General features: G+C 39.4%; 2 protein-coding genes across 3 annotated transcripts in view; one reads left to right on the forward strand and one right to left on the reverse strand.

Annotated features, from left to right (window-relative positions):
* Positions 1-56: 56 nt before the first annotated feature.
* Positions 57-10,896, forward strand: LOC103477360 (ZP domain-containing protein-like). Its single transcript, XM_017309177.1, is given in 8 exon segments — positions 57-80; positions 191-262; positions 614-804; positions 881-1,028; positions 1,031-1,232; positions 3,517-3,618; positions 9,741-9,832; positions 10,095-10,896. Coding segments are annotated over 7 exon segments (960 nt in total). The 5' UTR covers positions 57-80; positions 191-198; the 3' UTR covers positions 10,256-10,896.
* A 5,910-nt stretch (positions 10,897-16,806) lies between these two features.
* Positions 16,807-18,932, reverse strand: part of stk32c (serine/threonine kinase 32C) — a 99,768-nt gene continuing 97,642 nt past the window's right edge. For both annotated transcript variants that reach the window (XM_008430412.2, XM_008430413.2), the window contains one exon: positions 16,807-18,702. In XM_008430412.2, coding sequence (XP_008428634.1) covers positions 18,501-18,702 — 202 coding nt within the window. In that variant the 3' untranslated portion in view covers positions 16,807-18,500. The remainder of the gene's footprint in view (positions 18,703-18,932) is intronic.

The following is an 18,932-nucleotide window of genomic DNA, read 5'->3' on the forward strand; positions in this document are numbered from 1 at the left end:
GAGACTTTTTGTTCTGAATTTAATATTTTTGTTAGGAAACTGGGAACAACAGAGTCGAGCAGGGAAGGATTACGGATACAGTGAGTGAACATTTACTGCAAATCCCTTAATGCTCCTGAACTAAAAAAAACACCTGCGCTTCGTTCCTTCTGTTCATTGTTGTTCACACTCTTCGGTTTTTATCATCCAGGTCACACCATGACCGGACCCTCCTGCTCATCTGTCGGACTCCTGCTTCTCCTGATTGGCTACGTAGCAGCAGGTAAGGGGTGTGGATGGTAGCAACATGCAGTGGGAAACACAGATTCTGCATACATGATCCAAACAGAGCCTGAATCTGAATCCAGACAGATGAATCTGTGTTTTTCCAGCACATCTGCTTTTAATATATCTGCAGTTGTTGCTTCACTTCTTCAGAGTCACTGGCAGCAAAGTTTCCAACACAAGTTTCACCAGACCCTTTGGTTTGTTGCTGAAATGTAATGAAAATTTACGAAAACAAATTCCGGGGAAAAAAATGTAAGCGACATTAGTAAACTCACCCCAATAAGGTTAACACAGAAACATCTTTTATCTCATTAAGTATATTTTTTAATACAGATACCTTTTCCAGCAGAAGTCACAGTGACCTGCACTGAATCCACAATGAAGGTTGAGGTTGAAAAAGCTTCCTTCTTTCGACTCGAGGAGGACGATCTTTGCCTCATCGACTCCAGCAACGCCGTCTGCAGTCTTGGTGAGCACTCCAACCGAACTCACATCATCGCCATCATTCCTCTCAACGACTGCGGTACCGAGATCGAGGTGAGAACGGGTCCTTTGATTCGTCCCACTCGTTATCTCCCAATGAGTTTTAAGACTCATCATTTTCCCTCTGCAGGAAAACGATGATTACCTTATTTTCAAGAATGAGATCACCATCAAGGAAGACGACCCCAAACACCTCATCACCAGGAAGCACCTGGCGGAGGCCCGGTTCTACTGCCAGTACCCCAAACGGGGGAATGTGAACCAGATATACTTAGCACACAGAACGTCACGGTGTTTGATAAAGGTTTCGGGACATTCACTTACCAGTTCGAGTTCTACAAGGACGACCAGTTCAACGCTGTATATGACTCAAACTCATATCCACTGCTGTTTACAATCGGAAACAGGATCTACATGCAGATCGACGCCAGCTCCTCTATCAAGAACACGCAGATCTTTGTGGAGTCCTGCAGAGCCGCACGGTATGACAACCCCAAATACCGTCCCACCTACACCATCATTGAGAACGGGTAATGCTGCGTTCACACCAATCGCGTTTTGAGTGCCAGGTGCATCTGCTTTACATTCAAAGTCTGTGTGGAGGCGCGTCGAGGCGCGTTTCGCACATCCAGTGCTGCGCAATTTGAGCATTTGACACGGGTCAAGCGCATCTAATGCTTCCGTTGAAAAATCGGAACTTTCGCCGCTCGATGCAGAGCGTCAACCAATCAGAGAGACTCTTCACTGTGGCGTAGTGGTGAGTTTTCTGACGTGATCTCAGTAAAAAAAAAATAACTATGGAGGATAAAACAAAGGCTGCGTTCACAATGCAACCTGAAGCGACTCAATTTCGATTGTAAAATCAGATTTTTTCCTTCGTGGTCGTTTACACTTCCAAATACAATCTGTATGTGTCGTTTGTGAAAGAAAACGACCTGAAAGCCCGCAGAAATAGAGAGGCTGTGATCGAGAGTGGAAAGTACTTTGTTTCCCAGGGTCCTTTGCGTCTAAAGCGTGAAGCAGACCCCACTGGAGGCTCAGGTAAGGAAACCATGTGGAGAGGTTTATTTAAAATGTGAACAGGACTCTAACAGAACCGTGTTCCCCTCATCTGAACCTGAGTCTGGTGTTTGTGGCTGGTTGTCTTCTTGTTGCTGTTGGGATGATCTGCGCCGTGATCATCTACCAAACCAAAACCTCCAGGGCCAAATATCAGCCTCTGCTTCCATGTGAAAGCTAAAACTGCAGCATCAGCCAAACTGCTCGGATAATCTGGACATGGGATTCTGATGCTGCGTTCACACCAAACGCGTTACGCGCGCCAAAAACGCATCCAATGTTTCCAGTTTGACACGTGTGCACTTTGAATGCAGACGCATGACATTTAGCTCTAAACCTAGCATTTCGCACGTCAGGCGCATCTGGTTCACTTTCAGTCTATGTGGAGGCACGTTGATGGTGCGTCAAAATCGCTCTAACAGTTGTTTTCCACTGCCAGCTTGATGCGTCAAACACACCAAAAGCTTCAATCGCTCAGCGTTGGGCGCATTGAACACGTCACAACGGGCCTTTGATGAGCGAAACGCGTTTGGTGTGAACGCACCATGAGTGTTTATGAGCCAATTAATCTTTTATGATCCAAGAAGCTCCTCACAAGGTTTTGGTTATTTCTCTCATATTTTACATAATAACAAGGAAGTATCCCAACTCACATTTTCCTTCTCTTTAATTATAATCATTCTGCCTCCAGATTTAAGAAAATGCACCTTAAGCTTTTATTTTATGATGGAAGTCTACAGATCTTTTTTGGAAAGGAATTTTATTTTAGCATTTTCATTTTCTGTCAATTCCAAAGTATATATAAGTGGATTTGTTATTTCTGAATGCGTCAATAAAAATATTCTTTATTTTTGCTTTTTATTGGACAAATCACTAACTCCTCAGTGCTTCAACGAACAGGTATCAATGAGGGATCTAATGAAAGGTAATAACCACAGGAATCCTCTGCTAGACAGAGTTACTGATGGTGGGAATTACTTGTAACTGTAGACGGATAAACAGTTTGAAAGCTTGGAAACTGCAGCTGTGAGGAGGAGGAGCTGCGGCTCAAAGGCGGAGCTAAGTCCCCCCAGGGACTTTGACTAGCTGAATGGTTGCCATGGAGATTAAGTTATTTTTTTTCAAACATGCATGAAAAAATCAGGGTAACACCCCAGGTATGCTTTGATGAGGAAATAACATAACTGTCGATTTTACATATAACTGTCTCTTTAACACTCTGTGGGTCTGTTATTGACATTATTCAAAGTATTTAGAGGGAGAGAGACTCAAACTTCCTTAAACAGACATTGAACTGAAAGTTTGAAGTCTTAGTCTGATGTTTGACATATTTTTCAGTCTGGAAGCCACCAAGAGAAACCTCATCATGTCATGTTGTCCTTTGGGTAAAGATGATTTGCATGAATATCATAAGGAAAAACAGAAACAGGATAATAAATATAATCCAGATTTCCTGCAGCTGAACTAAGACTGAGTCCCCTCCCCTGAACATCCCACCCACCCCTTCCCACAAACTGAGACTTTTTGTTCTGCATTTAATGTTTTCATTAGCAAACCGGGAGCAACAGAGTCGAGCAGGAAAGGATTTGTGAGCGCTTACTGGAAATTACTTTGTGCTTCTGGAAATTCTGCTTCTGGATTTAAAAAAAATAAAATCTCCACGCTTTGTTCCTTCTGTTTTTTTGTTTTTGTTCACACACACTTCAGTTTTTATCACCAGCTGTACCCAGGTTTGCCTCCACACCATGACCCGTCCCTCCTGCTCATCTGCTGGACTCCTGCTTCTCCTGATTGGCTACGCAGCGGCAGGTAAGGGATGGGAGCAACATGCGGTGGGAAACAGATTCTCCACAGATTTCTGTGGATTCAGATCCAGCCTGAATCTGAATCCAGACACAGGAACCCGAGCTTTGCCAGCACATCTGTTTCTGATTTAGCTGCAGTTGTTGCTTCACTTCTTCTGATTCACTGGTAGCAAGTTTCTAACAAATACTTCAACAAACCCTTGTTTCTTACTGGTATTTAATGGAAATTTACAGAAACGAAGACAAATCCTGAAGAGAATTACAACCAGATTACCCTGCTGAAGCTAAACAACCCAATAATGCTAACACAGAAACATTTTCTTTTATCTCATTAACTATGTTTTTAACTTACTATTGATAAATCCTACTAAATCATGAGTCAAACTGGTGAAAACAACATAATTTCAAGCTGACATCATGTTGAAAACAGGGAAGCCGTGGCAGCACGGCTTCCAGCTGCTGGAGGTTTAGCTTCAGCCTGAAACAAAGTCCAACTGCTGCAGGATGTGCAGCTGCCTGCAGCAAACCTACAGCAGTGTTTATTACTCCTGATCATAAACTGTTGTTTTAACGCAGCAAATTATGTTGTCATGTTGCTAAAACGCAAAAGCAAAATCTATCAAAATCACCTTTTACCACCATAAACATTTAAGGATTTTTTAATTGTGATTTTGTGAGAAAGGCCCATCATAAGTTATGCAGATTTGTAATTCGGTAGAAAAAAGATTGTTTTTCACGTAAATATCTGAAAAGTGTGGTGTGTAATTTGCATTAAGCCCCGCTGAGTCAGTGCACATTTTACTTTAAATCCATCTTTTGGAGTTTGTCTCTACCAGTTTGACTGACATATTTGCTTATAACTCTCAAGTCAAGACAGATTGAATGGAAAGCATGTTTTCTCAGTTGGACTTTGACTGGACCATTCTAATACACGAATACGCTTCCATCTGAAGCTCTCCAGCTTTGGTTGTTTGTGGTCATTGTCCTGCTGCAGGGTGAACCTTTTTCATCAATATGCAAGAATTATTGACTTAAAACAAGATTATATATCTTATAGAAAAGTTACTTCTAAGATAGTTTTGTGAAGCAACATATTTGCACTAGAAACTAGACAAAAAATACTTGGTTAAATTTTGTGTTTTTGCAGTGTAGGAAACTCTTGAAGTGTTTTGGTGTGATTTTTTTTCCATTCTGCTGACGCCGTTTTTTGTGCAAGAAAAAGGAAAAAATGCTTGCATGAGCTGGAAGAGGGGAAAACTCTTCCCAACTGAGCCACATGTAGCTTTCTTCTCGATGCGCGACTTTCTCCCCACATGCAGTTTTATGGTACACACAGTCCTGGTACGAGGCATTCATCATGAAGCTCTCGGCTGGAAACTCGGCACGGCTCTGGCTCTCAGATGGGGGCACAGCTGTGGTTTGGATGGATTTAAGAACCTCTTCTCCATTTTATTTATCTCCTTCCTGATTGGAAAACCAGCATAGCGCTGTGGCTCTCGTGAACTGCACAGGAAATAACGCAGAGACGCGTTTACATCCAGCTGTTTTTACCGTCTTTCATGATTAATCTGTCATCTTTGAATGAAAGGAGGAAACATGGGATGCCAACTTATCGCACACCTGAGCGAGTTCAACAAAACCTCCCACTGTGGAGCACAGGTTGGAGCAGACAGCTGCTGTGTGTGTCCACGCTCACAGAGTCCATCCTGCTGTCTACACTGCAAAAACACTCAATCGCACCAAGTATTTTTAGTCTATAATCCAGCACTAATATCTTTGTACACTTGAATTAAGACAAAACTAGCTTCCAAGTAACTTTTCAGCAAGATATAGGAGTTTGTTTTGAAGGTGATCTATCATGCTTCCTTGAACATGTTAGGATACGTCAATACAAAACATGTTCATTACATTTTTGGGGCGCAAAATCGTTTTTAGATGAGATTTTTATCTGCTCCTTTACAAATGAGCTCCTATCACTTTAAATCCAAATAAGCTGCTGCTGGCCACAACCACCTAACTTAACGTTTACACTCGCACATGAAAATGGCTGCAAGCACATGCGGAATTATACAATTACATATCCTTGAAAAGCACCAGTAGGGCTTCCTGTACAACTAAAAATATTGCAGCAAGTGATTTCTGGATGGTAAGTCAACAACTAACGCTTTATTTTACAGCACATACAACTATAAAACCAGCTGAACAAATGTGCTGGAACCCAGCTCTGGTTGCCAGGTAACGGGCGGAACTCTGCTGGGGTTGCTAAGCAACAGGGTAGCCCAGGGGTTGCGATTCAGGAGGTTTTGGAAACAACTAATATTCCAGACACCGGCAAACATGAACTTACTGCCAGAAAACATCTGTAGTAAACCGCCGGCCAACATCATGGAGTCTGGAAAATGTTTCCAGAGGAAGTTATTGTGAAATAAAGGCAGTTCTCTCCTTTGGGAAGTGAGTTTTGATGGACTAGATCACTTCTGGTGATTCGTATAACTAAAATCAAGGCAGCTGCAAAGAAAAACAACTGTGTATACTTTCTGGAGGTTTTCCAACACGTCTCCAAAGAGCAAGTAGGAGGTCTGAGATCATGGAGCAAATGACATCACTGTAGTTTAAAACTGAACATTTATCCGAATCTAAATGTCAAAAAAAGACAAAAGAAATCCAGCTGCAAGGAGTAAACAGAGGAAGCTTCATCTGACTGAATGAGAACAGTTTCAGTACAAACACTTTGGCTCAACAATGATGTAATTCCCAAATTACTGAGAGACCACAGCGAAGTGGAGTCGGTCAAAACGGCGTCTCTCAACGCTGAAAGAAACACTCTATCCAATCACAAACTAGAAAATGCTGTCCACTTTCATGAAATAGACATATTCCAGCTTAGATCAAAGTCAGCAGCTCAACATACGACAGTTTTACTAAGAACAAATAAAAAATATTACAAGATACAACAAAATCATGAGGAAAAACATATTACGAGAATAAAGTTGAAATATTTCAACAAAAAAGTCATAATAATAGTAAACAGAACTGAATAGAGACAGTCCGGCTTATTCCGCTTTAATTTAACTCTAGTTTGTTTGTAGAGAAAGTTTGATTTGTTTGGGGAGGCGTGAACGGCGAACTCTGGTCCGCCTACAAACCTCGGTCTCGGTTCAGTTGAAGTGAACTCTGCAGCGGTTCGAATACACAGGTAAACGGAGCGCGCTCCAAAAGCAGGAAGTGGACTACAACACAGGGCCTTCTGGGTAAATACAATAAAAAAACAAACGCTTGAATCTGTCACTTGCAGAGAGAAATCCGCCAAAATCTGACACTACTCCATCTTTATTTACATTTCATGAAGAAAGAAGTTGCGTTCAGTGTCTTCAGAGGTTTTCATGCCGTTTCCTTCAGTAGTTCTTGCTGCAGCGCCACCACAGGCGAGGAGGGGAACGAATGTTTCGAAGGTTTTGAAAATGTAACAAGTGTTGCAATTTTATTCCCCAATTGAACCAAATCTACCAGACTAAGAGGTGTGAAAACAGCCTTAAAGATGACTCTTTGTCCTTACTCCTGGCAGGCTGTAGGATTTCTCCTATTGTAAGTGTGAAACAGAATAATCTTACCACCAGTACAGTGTTTGTATTTTTTTTTTTTACAGACCTTTTTTCCTTCTAGGACAGTTAAAGTCATACAACACGACACTTCTGTTGCATTTTTCTCAAAGAGAAGAAACAGCCGACAGCTTTTTGTCCTTAAAAGAAGTTCGTTTGTATCCATGACAACCAGATCTCCCTGCTTTAACTGCTGTTGAATAATAAATTAAAAAAAGAAAGAAGAGTCATTATTTGGGTTTTCTTTTTCATTAAATTACGCATGAAAGCATTAAAGCAGAGTTGAACCTATTTTATGTTTAAGAAAGGTTGTAACAGATCTGCTTGCTGGAATCTGTGTGATGTAGCAAAAATAACCTTATTTTTAGAGTAACCTGGTTTCAGCCACATTTAGGCTAAAGAAGGGCAGCTTACTTTCAGGAGGAGCCTTAGAACGCATCTGAATTATGCCCTAAACTACAGGACATATCACCGTAGCATCATGATATTATTGGATTTGCATCAACAAACAGGATTGTTTTGATTTGTTGTGAAAAGGTCGGCTTTCAGCTACACAAAATAGCCTTTTACTGGGTTAACAAGATGCTGAATGAAGCTTAAAACAGCAGCCTGACTGAAAACCCATCTTGGTATCGACAACGTTCGGCAGCTCGCCGTCAGACACAATGAGATTCTCATCAGTGACGGCAACGGCTGCGGTAGAAGGTGAAATAACCTGAAGTTCAGATGTTTAAAAAGTTCACATGCAGCATCACGTTTCAGTCGAAGATGTTGGAAAACAGAAGCGGTTTCCTGTGAATGAATGCAGACTTCCTCTAGCATCTTGGCTTCAAAGAGAACTGGGTAATTGGGAGCAGAGCAGAGCAGAGAGGAGGAAACAGCTGGAACAATGCATGGAGCCTCCCCACCCTGCAGGAGAGAGATCACACTTCACACCGCCGAGGCTGAAAGAAGTTTGAGAGAGGATTTGAGGACACACTGCAAAAGCACAAAACCTTACCAAGTATTTTTGGGCCGGTTTCTGGTGCAAATATCTTAGTACACTTGAAATAAGAAAAACTAACTTATAAGTAACTTTTCACCAAGATATTGACTCTTTGTAACTACATTACTTAATCATTCGAGGGGCCATGATGGAAGTGAGAGACTGTAGTATTGAACAGAGCGACTGAAATTGTTGTTGCCAGTTTATTCATGGCTTCTACTTGTTTGAGTCAAGCTAATTTATCTGTGAACGTAACACCTGGTTGGGGCTCATAGACGGCGGTATTTACCGGAGTTGGAAGCAGCTAGCTTAGAAACCGACCCGTACCTCCTCCCTCCTGACGTGTTGATCAAATTACCGACTTTGTCTGAATTCACACCACATGATTTATGTCACAATGTCATAAACAGTTTCCCCTTTACACCGGAGCAGCATTAAACACGTACAAAAGACGCGATGCTAACCAGTTAAGACACCTACCTTCTCCACAATGTGATATTTTTCTAATAATACTTACTTATAAAGTAATACTAACTAAAGTATATGAACGTTAGTCTTCTTACCTTGCAGTTCGCTGCAAATCCGCGGTTACACCGAGGGCTGGCAGTCATTATGACTGACAGCTGACATCCATCATTGCCGCATCTTTCCTTATTAAAAGTTATAAAATAAAATAAGTTTGGTTTCTATCCTTGTCTGTTTGTGCAGCCGACAGCGCAGCACCCTATAACCATTTTTAAAGTGAAATCAACTAAATAAAAGCGACTTTAGGTTACAGGTGTCTGTTCTAGACTAAATTTAAAGTTATTTTCACATCCGTCATGGCGGAGTGGGCGGAGTTCTTTACGTCGTGACGTCACGTGCTAAAGGTCAATAGGAGCGTATTTTTGATGAATAATTCCTTTACACTGATGAAAAAATATTTGTTCCATTGACAGATCTTTTCACTTACAACATGACATTTTCTACATGTTATAGCTACATGAAATAATCTGCCGTTGGAACTGGGAGTTATTGACTCTAAATAAAGTTTCTATATCTTGTAAAGTTACTTGCAAGTTAAGTTTTGTCTTACTTCAAGCGTACTGAGATATTTACACTAGAAAAAAACTACTGTGTAAGATTTTGTGTTTTTGTAGTGAATTTAAGTGTGTCAACTGTGTGTTTATCTGTTTAACAGGAACACCAACTGATAAACACTAAATTTACAGTAAACAAGTTTGACAGTAAATTCCCCCAACAAAGGCAGCAGAAATCAACAGGATGATGTAACCATTATTTGCATATAAAAGTAAGAAATTGTTTTTCCATGTGTAACATTAATTAGTTTGTATTATTTAATATAATGTTTTGTACATATGTATGTTTTAATATGTAGCTTGGTGCTCTTGGGGTCCCCCTGGTGGTGTGGGGGACCTAAGCAGCCACTTAACTCGCATTAATGTTGACCCTACGAAAATCCACAATGACTCCAAACCAGTTGCAGGTTTTCTTTTAATTGCAGTCCTCTGTTAACGTCTCAGGAATCTGTTTTGTTTGCAGGACTGGAGTCCGACCGGCGACCTCAGGCGGCGCAGTCAAGCATCTGTCGGGAACACACCAACCTTCACAACCGGCTGGACGCGGTGGAGAAGGTGCTACACCCAAAACTAACATCACCTTTAGCCAACAGTAGAGGGATCCAACATATTTTTTTTGGTTACACCATTTTTCAGTCTATTTGGAAAGCTGACTCACCACCTTCTGTGAAAACAGACAAATCACAATGATCCTCTCCCTTTTTTAGGTCTGTTTGCATTATTCATGAGTGACGTTTCAATTATCTATAATGGAACATAATAATGTATTATTCACTTGTCAGCCACACTCATAAGATATGCCTTCTGTTTCCTGCAGAGGGTGGAGAACACAGTCATGAAGTTGGAGGGGGAGCTGGCTGCTCTAATGGAGGCCATCGATGCGCCGCAGTGGCGCCCCCTGCTGGACACATCTGGAAAGACAGTTGTGGACATCCTGGAGGATCCAGCTCAAAGGCGCCAGTCGTGAATGGAGAATAAACCCCACGTCACGATGACACAAAATCTCTACATAGACAATTCTGCGCAAAAGTTTCAAGTCTTTATGTTTAATCGAGACAAAAAGAATACGCACTGCAAAAATACAAAATCTTACCAGGAATTTTTGTCTAGCTACTGGTGGAAATATCTTACAAAACTAACTTGAAATTAACTCTTCAGCAAGACATTGATTGTTTCAATTCAACATAAATAAAAAAAGTACTAATTCCACTTACAGATTTTGTTTACTTCAAGTTTTGTAAAATCTGCAAATATGTTTTTGCGACAGCATTTGACAAAATGTAATGATTGTTTTGGTTTTCATAGCTGTAGACCACATGATGCATTTATGTTTGTTTTTTGAACTGCCATGTTCATGAAATGTGTTACAGAAATAAACCTGATTGAATGACCTTCAGAAACTAGACAAAAATACTCGGTACAATTTTGTTTTTGCAGTGTAGATGCAGCTGTTTATTAAAATGCTGGTCCATTTCTTTATTTTTGTATTTTGTGGTTATGAGTCAAATTGGTGTGAAATGTCTCAGTAGGAAAATATCAGTTTTTCCTCATAATGATCAGCTGGGTAACAACTTTCAGACAATCTGAATAGGAAGTGAGTGAATAACATTTTTGTGACATAAAAACTTAAATCCATGATATATCTCTTTTTAAAAACAAAAATCACCTTTAATGTAAAACTAAAACAGATCTTATGCAATTCAGCTAAAAACATAGAAAGCTGCAATAAGCCAATTTCCAAGATGTACAGAACCTTGAATTAATATATTTTAATTAAATTTCAGCATTCAGTCATTTGATGGGATCCGGTCAGGATCCCAAATCTTGACTTGGAAATATTTGCTCTCTACCTTGCAGAAATCTTTTAAGTCTATCAGATTGTGAAAACATCTATGTTCAAAAGTATCAGTGGGGCAAGAATGTATAATTTTTACAAACTAAAATGAGGAAACATGTTGTGATTTTTTTTGTTTTTACCAACTCAACAATAAACTAAGCTTGAACTAATCAAGTAATAATTTTAAGTTTATCTAAGTAAAATATTAAGTTTATTAAGTTGTCAAATTAAGCAAATGTAAATAAAGTAAGTTTGGCTAACTTACTTTATTTACATTAAATTAACCATTTTTTAAGTTGGAGTTATGTCTCATCTTTTCACCTTTTTTTTGAGAATTTGTCTAATATTCTTCCTTTTCCATACTTTAATTATAACTGTCTTCACCATATGATGGCATCTAAATTTGACTGATGCATTTTGTTAATCTCTCTGAAAACTGTGATTTTAGCCAAACGAATTAAATGCCGGAAAATCCTTCTGGTACAGCTGAAGTTTATTTCAGGTTAATCAGATTAACTGGCAGCAGGTGGAATTGAATAAAAAATTAGCATTAGCTTAATGGTGTGCACACTCATTATGCAACCAGGTTATTTTTTAATCTGTGCTTTTCCTCTCCAATATGCCACAATAAAGGTGGAAAAATAATATCCACTGTGTTTGACTGAGCATCTTTAGAGAAAGGACCGTGTTTTGCAGAAAATAAGCAACATTCTCTGCATTATTTACTCTGCAATCCTGAGACAGCCTCATGTCTTCCCCCAAGTCTCCGATTCAGTCCTAGATTCGTCTTCCTGCAGTTGGTCTTGGCAAAGCGTGTGTGTACACTGCTATTTAGAGAGGAAAGGTCTCACTCGCTCCCAATAAATCTAGAAAAAGTGACACACAGATACTGAATCATTGGAAGATTTATTTCTTTATCAAAGCAATCAAAGCAGCATCATGTTTTTGAACACGGAGCAGTTTTTAGTTGGTACAGGAACAAGACTTTGTTTTCTTTTTTCCACCCAATTGACGGTAGAAATCCTGAAGTACGAGAACGCTACGTGAGAGGACGAGCGGTATGGGCCTTCCACCGGGTTTCAGACTGAATCCACAGGGCAGAGACGAAGCACAGACCAGGATGTCTCGACAACATCACAGAAAAATGTTTGAGTTAAGAGACTTGCTGCTAAACGGCAGCCAGAACATAAACAAAGAAACACGCGACCAGTCAGAAATGGTACGCAAATATCAGAATAAGTTCATTTACAAATGATTAACAGATGATTACATCGACACCTCAGGAATATGTTGAATCTGATGGAACAAAGTCTGAGAACCTTCTGCTCCACAAACCAGAACTTTTCAGGAGTCACTATAAAAGAAAGCAGCAAATTCTTCATATAGATCAGGGAGTAATTCTAGATATTCATTTAATTGCTGCATAAATAAAACAGATCATCGCGCACGCACACAACGGCGGACGTTGTGTCGCTCACATGCATCTAGGCCTGGGCGATACGGCTTAAAAATAAAAAGTCAGATTTATTTTATACCAGTTTCGATTTCAATCAACTTGCTTTTTTTCCTAAAAAAGAAACGACGGCAGGGTGTCTTCAAATTTAAGACTTTAAAAGATCATTAGGAGTGAAATTTAAACAGAAATGTACAAAAAAAACTACATATTTTATGTACATATCAGTAAAAATGGAAACTATTGAGGAAGAAATGGCACTCCTTGTCTAGCTGACTATGAGATGTCATCAGAATTTTACTTGAGTTTATTGTATTTTAAATCGTTTTAATGCACAAAACATCTTACAGGTTGGCCACAGAAGTGAGTAAGAGATGACGATGAACATCGTCCTGCCAACCGCCATGATGGATGCAGTAAAGCTAGCTAGCAGTAGCCTCAACTGCTGTGTGACGCACTGAAGATGTCTGTGCCTTACTCAAACTTTTGGTTAACACAAAAGCCCTGAGAGAAAAAAAAACACACTTCTTAGAAAATACGACATTAAATAGTCCAGCGCGGACAAAATTAAAGACCTGCAATCAATGTTTGTAACTTACATGCATTTAAATGAATTTAAGACATTGTAAGGCCTTAATTTTATGTACAAAAAATTAACACTAAGGTTTACAAATGACAGAAGCTTTTTTTCAAAAAGTGGCTTTTATTTTAATTATCTCTTTTGTAAGTCGTACAATAGAGTATTAGGGACAGGCTAGGAGAATTTCTATATAAATACAAAAATAAAGTTATAATATGAGCAAAATATAGATGCATTTTTACTGAAGAACAAATTAAAACTATGAGGAAACAGTCGTTTTAATGAGAAAAAACCTTGTATAATTAACTTTTTGTCATTTTTTGTGTTCACATAAACTTACTATTTCATTTTCCTAATATTACAACTCATATATTATATGCTTATGTAATATTCTCATATTATTTTGACTTTATTCTTGTAACATTTTGACTTTATTTTCATTAAAAAAATCTAAATCTTAGCCTGAGTTTTACATTTTGTTGTAGAGATGAACTGAATTCATCTTGTTTCTGAAACAAGATGGCCGCCTTGGGCGTGCTGACATCACTCTGAACTTTGGAGAAAAAAAAAAAAAAAACTATCAGATTTTCCAAAAATTAAATCTTCCAAAACCAAAAATTGGACAGAATCGAGCCATCGCCCAGCCCTAGCTGCACCCCTGAACAACAAAAACGAAGGCCACCAAGAGGATGCCGAGAGGTACTCCATATCATCTAAGGTAACATGCTGTCCACGTAACACCGGGATTATATCGTTTTTATACAACGCATGTGTTCACAAAACTCACTGCCTCGCAATCCAGCTACACTCAGTCAGTAATGAGGTGAGCGGCGAGGTATGAGGAGAAGCTTCTGCATGCATAAGATCAGCCGGTCAGGCTCAAGCTCCAGGCTTTGGCTAAATCAGGCTTATGTTGTAAAGATACATGCAAAAACTAAACAAAACACAGCAGAAAAATAAATAAAAACAGGTTTCAAAACGACTACTCAGGTCATCACGGGCAGACTGTAAGGATGCCTTTTTACATCCCTTCATCAAAGCTCCTAAATCTAGTTGTCATGTGGGGATAAAGGGAGTAATTACAGATTTTGGGAGATATTTGCCTCATTCTGGGAACGATTTGAGAAGATTCACACCAGTCTCATGTCTGTGCATCAGCTCTATGCTGAGTTCCCATCTTTAAAAGGCAGCATGACAAAAAGGATGAAACAGGGTTTCACCAACTTAAATTTAAGACTTTTTAAGACCATTATGGATGAAATTTAACACCAAAAATGTACAAAAGAAATGTATGTCAAACTACTGAGGAATAAATGCTACTTTTTGTGAGACTGACTATGAGATACTAACTGTATTCCCACTACAAATGTTTGCAAAACATTGTCAATATTCCACTAATGCCAAAAAGACGCAAATTTGCAATTGCTGCGTTTCCATTAAATAAGAAACACAATTAAAATTACATGTGAATAAGTTTGTTCATGTGATAAGTCATTAAAAAACATGCTGCTGCGCCATCGTCTTGTTAGTGGTTTTTGCCAGTAGTAACATCCGGTTGTGATGTGAAAAAAGTGTTTCCATTGCAGTTTTGTGAAATAAACAAATTTTAATATGGGAAAAAACCACCTTACAAGTAACTTTTCAGCAAGACATGAGAACTTGTTTTAAGCCAATAATTTCTTAAATTTGATGAAAAAGTACCAGTTCTATTGGGAAATTATTTCACTTATAACAAGACATTTCTCCTGTGTTATAAGTAAAATAATCTGCCAATGGAACAACTAGTATTTTTCAACAATTTCAAGAAATTATTGACTCTAAACAATAATTTAGAGTTGCTGAAAAGTTACTTGTAAGTTCATTTTATCTAATTTCAAGTGTGCTAAGATGCTTCCACTAGAAAGTAAACCAAAAATATTTGGTAAGATTTAGGTTTTGCAGTGTAAGAGTTTTCCACACAGACATAAAAATGGCGTCAATCTTCTTTTCTATTCCTAAGACACCAAAAATTGCAAGTTGTTTCACCAGAAATTCAAGACACCACTCCACCTGAAATAACCACATTACTGTCCTATAAACAATGACAGTCTATTAAACAGACTATTAAACAGAGCAAACCTCGGGTTCTACAAAAAAGAAAATACAACATACATTCAGACATTTAAAGTTCCTTAGAAATGGTTATGCAAATGGTAGAAAAAGCTTTGGCATATTTTGCCTACAAGTTGTGCCTGCACACTTGGAGAGAAGAGCGGAGTGAAGCGCTAGGAGGGGGCGGGGCTTCACTGCGCTCTTCCCTCAGTCTACACGTAGAGTTAGCAGTCCCACATAAAACTGTGGAGAGTTTAATTACCTACACTACATGCTATTTACACTGCTTTTTATTCATTATGAGGCCCAGGGGGGTAATTTAAGGTAGTCCTTTGCTACACGACCACCTTAAATGAGCGAGCTTCGCTGTGAGAGCTCATCTATACAGTCTGAAGAACCAACAGCTACACGTTTAGGCCCCAAACTAAGCCCTACGGGGAGATGATCTTTGTCCTAACTGAGCACTTAATAGGATGATGTCTAGTAAAGCAGCTTTGAAATAGATTCTTAAAGGCTGACAATGCTGGAATCTACCCTTAGAGCTTATTCTGGCCTTTTTCCAGTCATTAGTACTGATTTCCCATGAATTAAGTTACCTTAATATCTTAAAAAAAAAAGGCTTCAAACGAACTTGGTTCACACTTAGAGAGGAAAAACCAGACTAATATCTTATAATGCATCTGTGGGTGCAACAAGGTTAACAGATACTGATTATCATAGACAGGCACAACTTTAAACAGGTTTAAGAACATGAAACCAGCCAACACTTACTGGAAACTGACTCAGGAAGCTGCTGCAACCGGAAATCCAACACTTTAGCCCCGAATTCAGGCAACCTAGCACTGCAAAAACACCAAATATTATGATATTTTTAGTCTAGTTTCTAGTTTAAATATCTAAGTGCACTTCGAATAAAACAAAACTATCTGACATGCAACTTTTCAGCAAAATTTAAGAGCTTATTTTGAGGAAATTATTCCTTAATGTTGATGAAAAAGTGCAAGTTCTACTGGCGCCGTTACCTAGCAACGCCAGCCAACCCCAGCCCGTCACCTAGCAACGCCAGCCAACCCCAGCCCGTCACCTAGCAACGCCAGCCAACCCCAGCCCGTCACCTAGCAACCCAGTTCTAGTTCCACTGCCAGATTATTTCACTTGTAACACAGGCTATAAGTTTCTTGTTATACTGCATTTACATTATGAATGTCTGCAAAACTTTGTCAATATTCCACTAATCTCTCAAAAACCTACAATTTCACAATTTAATGTTTCTGTCAAATAAGAAACACAATTAAGATGACATGTAAATTATTTTGTTTATGCGATGAGTTACTAAAAAAACTTGCTGCCACTTCCTGTTTGTCTTCTTCATGGTTTACACCAGAAAAAAAGTGTTTCCATTCCAGTTTCGCAAAAATAAAAACCAATTTTGATATGGCTGAAAACCACCTCATCTTAGCGCCAAGACTTTGTCTTTAAACTTTTTTTTTTTCCGAAAAGGGTTTGTTTCATTTAGCAAATGTATTTTTCAAAGTGTCAAATTAATGTGGTCAATGGAAACACAGTAATCTGCCAGTTGAATTAGTTCTTTTTCATCAATGTGAATATTAATAATTTGCTTAAAACAAGCTCCTATATCTTACTACAAGTTAATTTACTTGGAATAACACAAAACTAAGATATTTTTACAAGAAACTAGACAAAAAAATAATTGGTAAGATTTTGTGTTTTTGCATTAAACACATAATAATTGTAAAAAAAAGAGAGAACACCTACTTTTTTAGGGATCAGGACATAATATGTATTATCTTGTCTTTACCAGGCTCCACGGTTATATTTTAATCTAATCTCAAGTCTTAAAAAAGGGTCAGAGGTCAAAAAGTAAGAGCTGTATGTGGAAAACTAAATATGCCCTAACTGCTTCTGTATATTTGCAGCCATTTTGCTTCTCTGGAGCATTTAGATGCTTTTTAACACAATGCCAAGATGGAAAAGTATCAGCAATAATCTTGGAGTCGTGCCCATCACCCTGTGAAGGATTTTAAGTCAATTTCTTTCAATCTGAGGTTATTTATTCTTAGACAAGCGAGACAGAAAACACTCGCCTCAACGTCGGGTCGTTGAATAGTAAAATAACTAGTCGTGGAGCTGAAAGGAGGCGTTCTCTCTCCACACCATGATCGTACGAGAGGCTGGGAGGGAAGAGCAAAGCGGAAACACAGACGACAGCAAACCGAGTGGCTTCTGAGTCGTCCCGATCGGATTTGGCACTTTGAGGAGAACCAGAGGAGCCTCAACCAAACCAAGCAACCCAACTTAAGCTTCTGTATGAAACTTTTACAAGAGATATTTATTTTTATTTGTCGAAACCGTCAACATGTTGCGACAGTATAATATGAAAGAGCGAATCTGTGAAAAAATCTGCTTTCTCCCAGTGCTAACGAGGTTATAATGGCAACAAAATAACAAAAACTGAAATTGAGAAAATGTTTTTCATTAACTAAATAAAAACAGTGACGAGTTAATGAGGAAACATTAAACTAACTGGAGCTACATCATGCGTTTGTAAAGCTAATGTAAACGCACTGAAATTGTAGATATAATATATTTTGTTTTATTCTTTGTAAACCTATTTATTAGAATTTTAGCTACTGATGAAGTTGATAAATGGCTTTCCTGTAACGGTAAGTTGCTTCTCCACCATTTTTACATTTAGAAGCGGGTACATGAGCTTGATTCACAGCGTTAAGATCCGCCTCCTACTCTGATTGGTTGTTTTCGTGCATTTTTTCAGACAGCATAAGTAGCTCAAGGAAGAGGTGGAGGAGATTGATTTTTTCACAGATTATCTGTCTCATGTTACGCCATCACAACATGGCGACAGTTTAAACAAATTTATAAAAAACACAATATTACATACTGCAGCTTTAAGCTGTGGGGCGCTGTCGCTCAGGATGTCACCGTGGTTACGATCAACACTTCCCAGTGAGTGGAAACCTTATTTATCATGCTATAATGTTACATTGCATAGAAGTTAGAGCTTACTCTATGAGCACAGAGAGTCTCTGGGGATCTGCTTCATTCATGCCTTACCAGAAAGATGCTACGGAAAGTAAAAGAGACGGAACATTGGGGCAGCCATTTTGGGTCATTTCGCCCCCCCCCGGCCTCCTCCTCTGTGTGCGTTTCCTCGGCGACAGAGGAGAGAGGTGAAGGGGGGGATCTATTGGCACGGCACAGACAGATCCGTCGCTGTGTGGGGCTAGCAGCTGCCGGGGGACGAGCACACGGAGCCGCACATGCTCAGTTTGGAGGAGGACTCCGGCTCCGGGTCGGGCTCCGGCTCTGGGTCCGGATCCTGCGCGTTGTCGTCGGCGACCCCAGTTTCCGCCTCGTCGTCCCTGTCGGCGCTGGCGTCGTCGCCCCCGGCCTCCGACTGGCCCTCCTCCTGGCGCCTTTTCAACCTCACAGGTAGAAAGTAAATAACTGGGATCAGAGTTTCTGCCTGTGCTAATCACTCTGCTGCATGTGGCGGCAAAAAAACAGAAACCACAGTAATGAGAGTGGAGTGTAATTACAGGACTTGACTGAATTAGACCGTGTAGGGCTCTTCACTGCTGCGCATAATTCTAGATTCATTATAAATACCAGTAGATTGTCATTAATTAGAGCAATAGGATATAATAAGACACTT

Source organism: Poecilia reticulata, linkage group LG15, assembly GCF_000633615.1.
Source record: "Poecilia reticulata strain Guanapo linkage group LG15, Guppy_female_1.0+MT, whole genome shotgun sequence".
Taxonomy (NCBI): domain Eukaryota; kingdom Metazoa; phylum Chordata; class Actinopteri; order Cyprinodontiformes; family Poeciliidae; genus Poecilia; species Poecilia reticulata.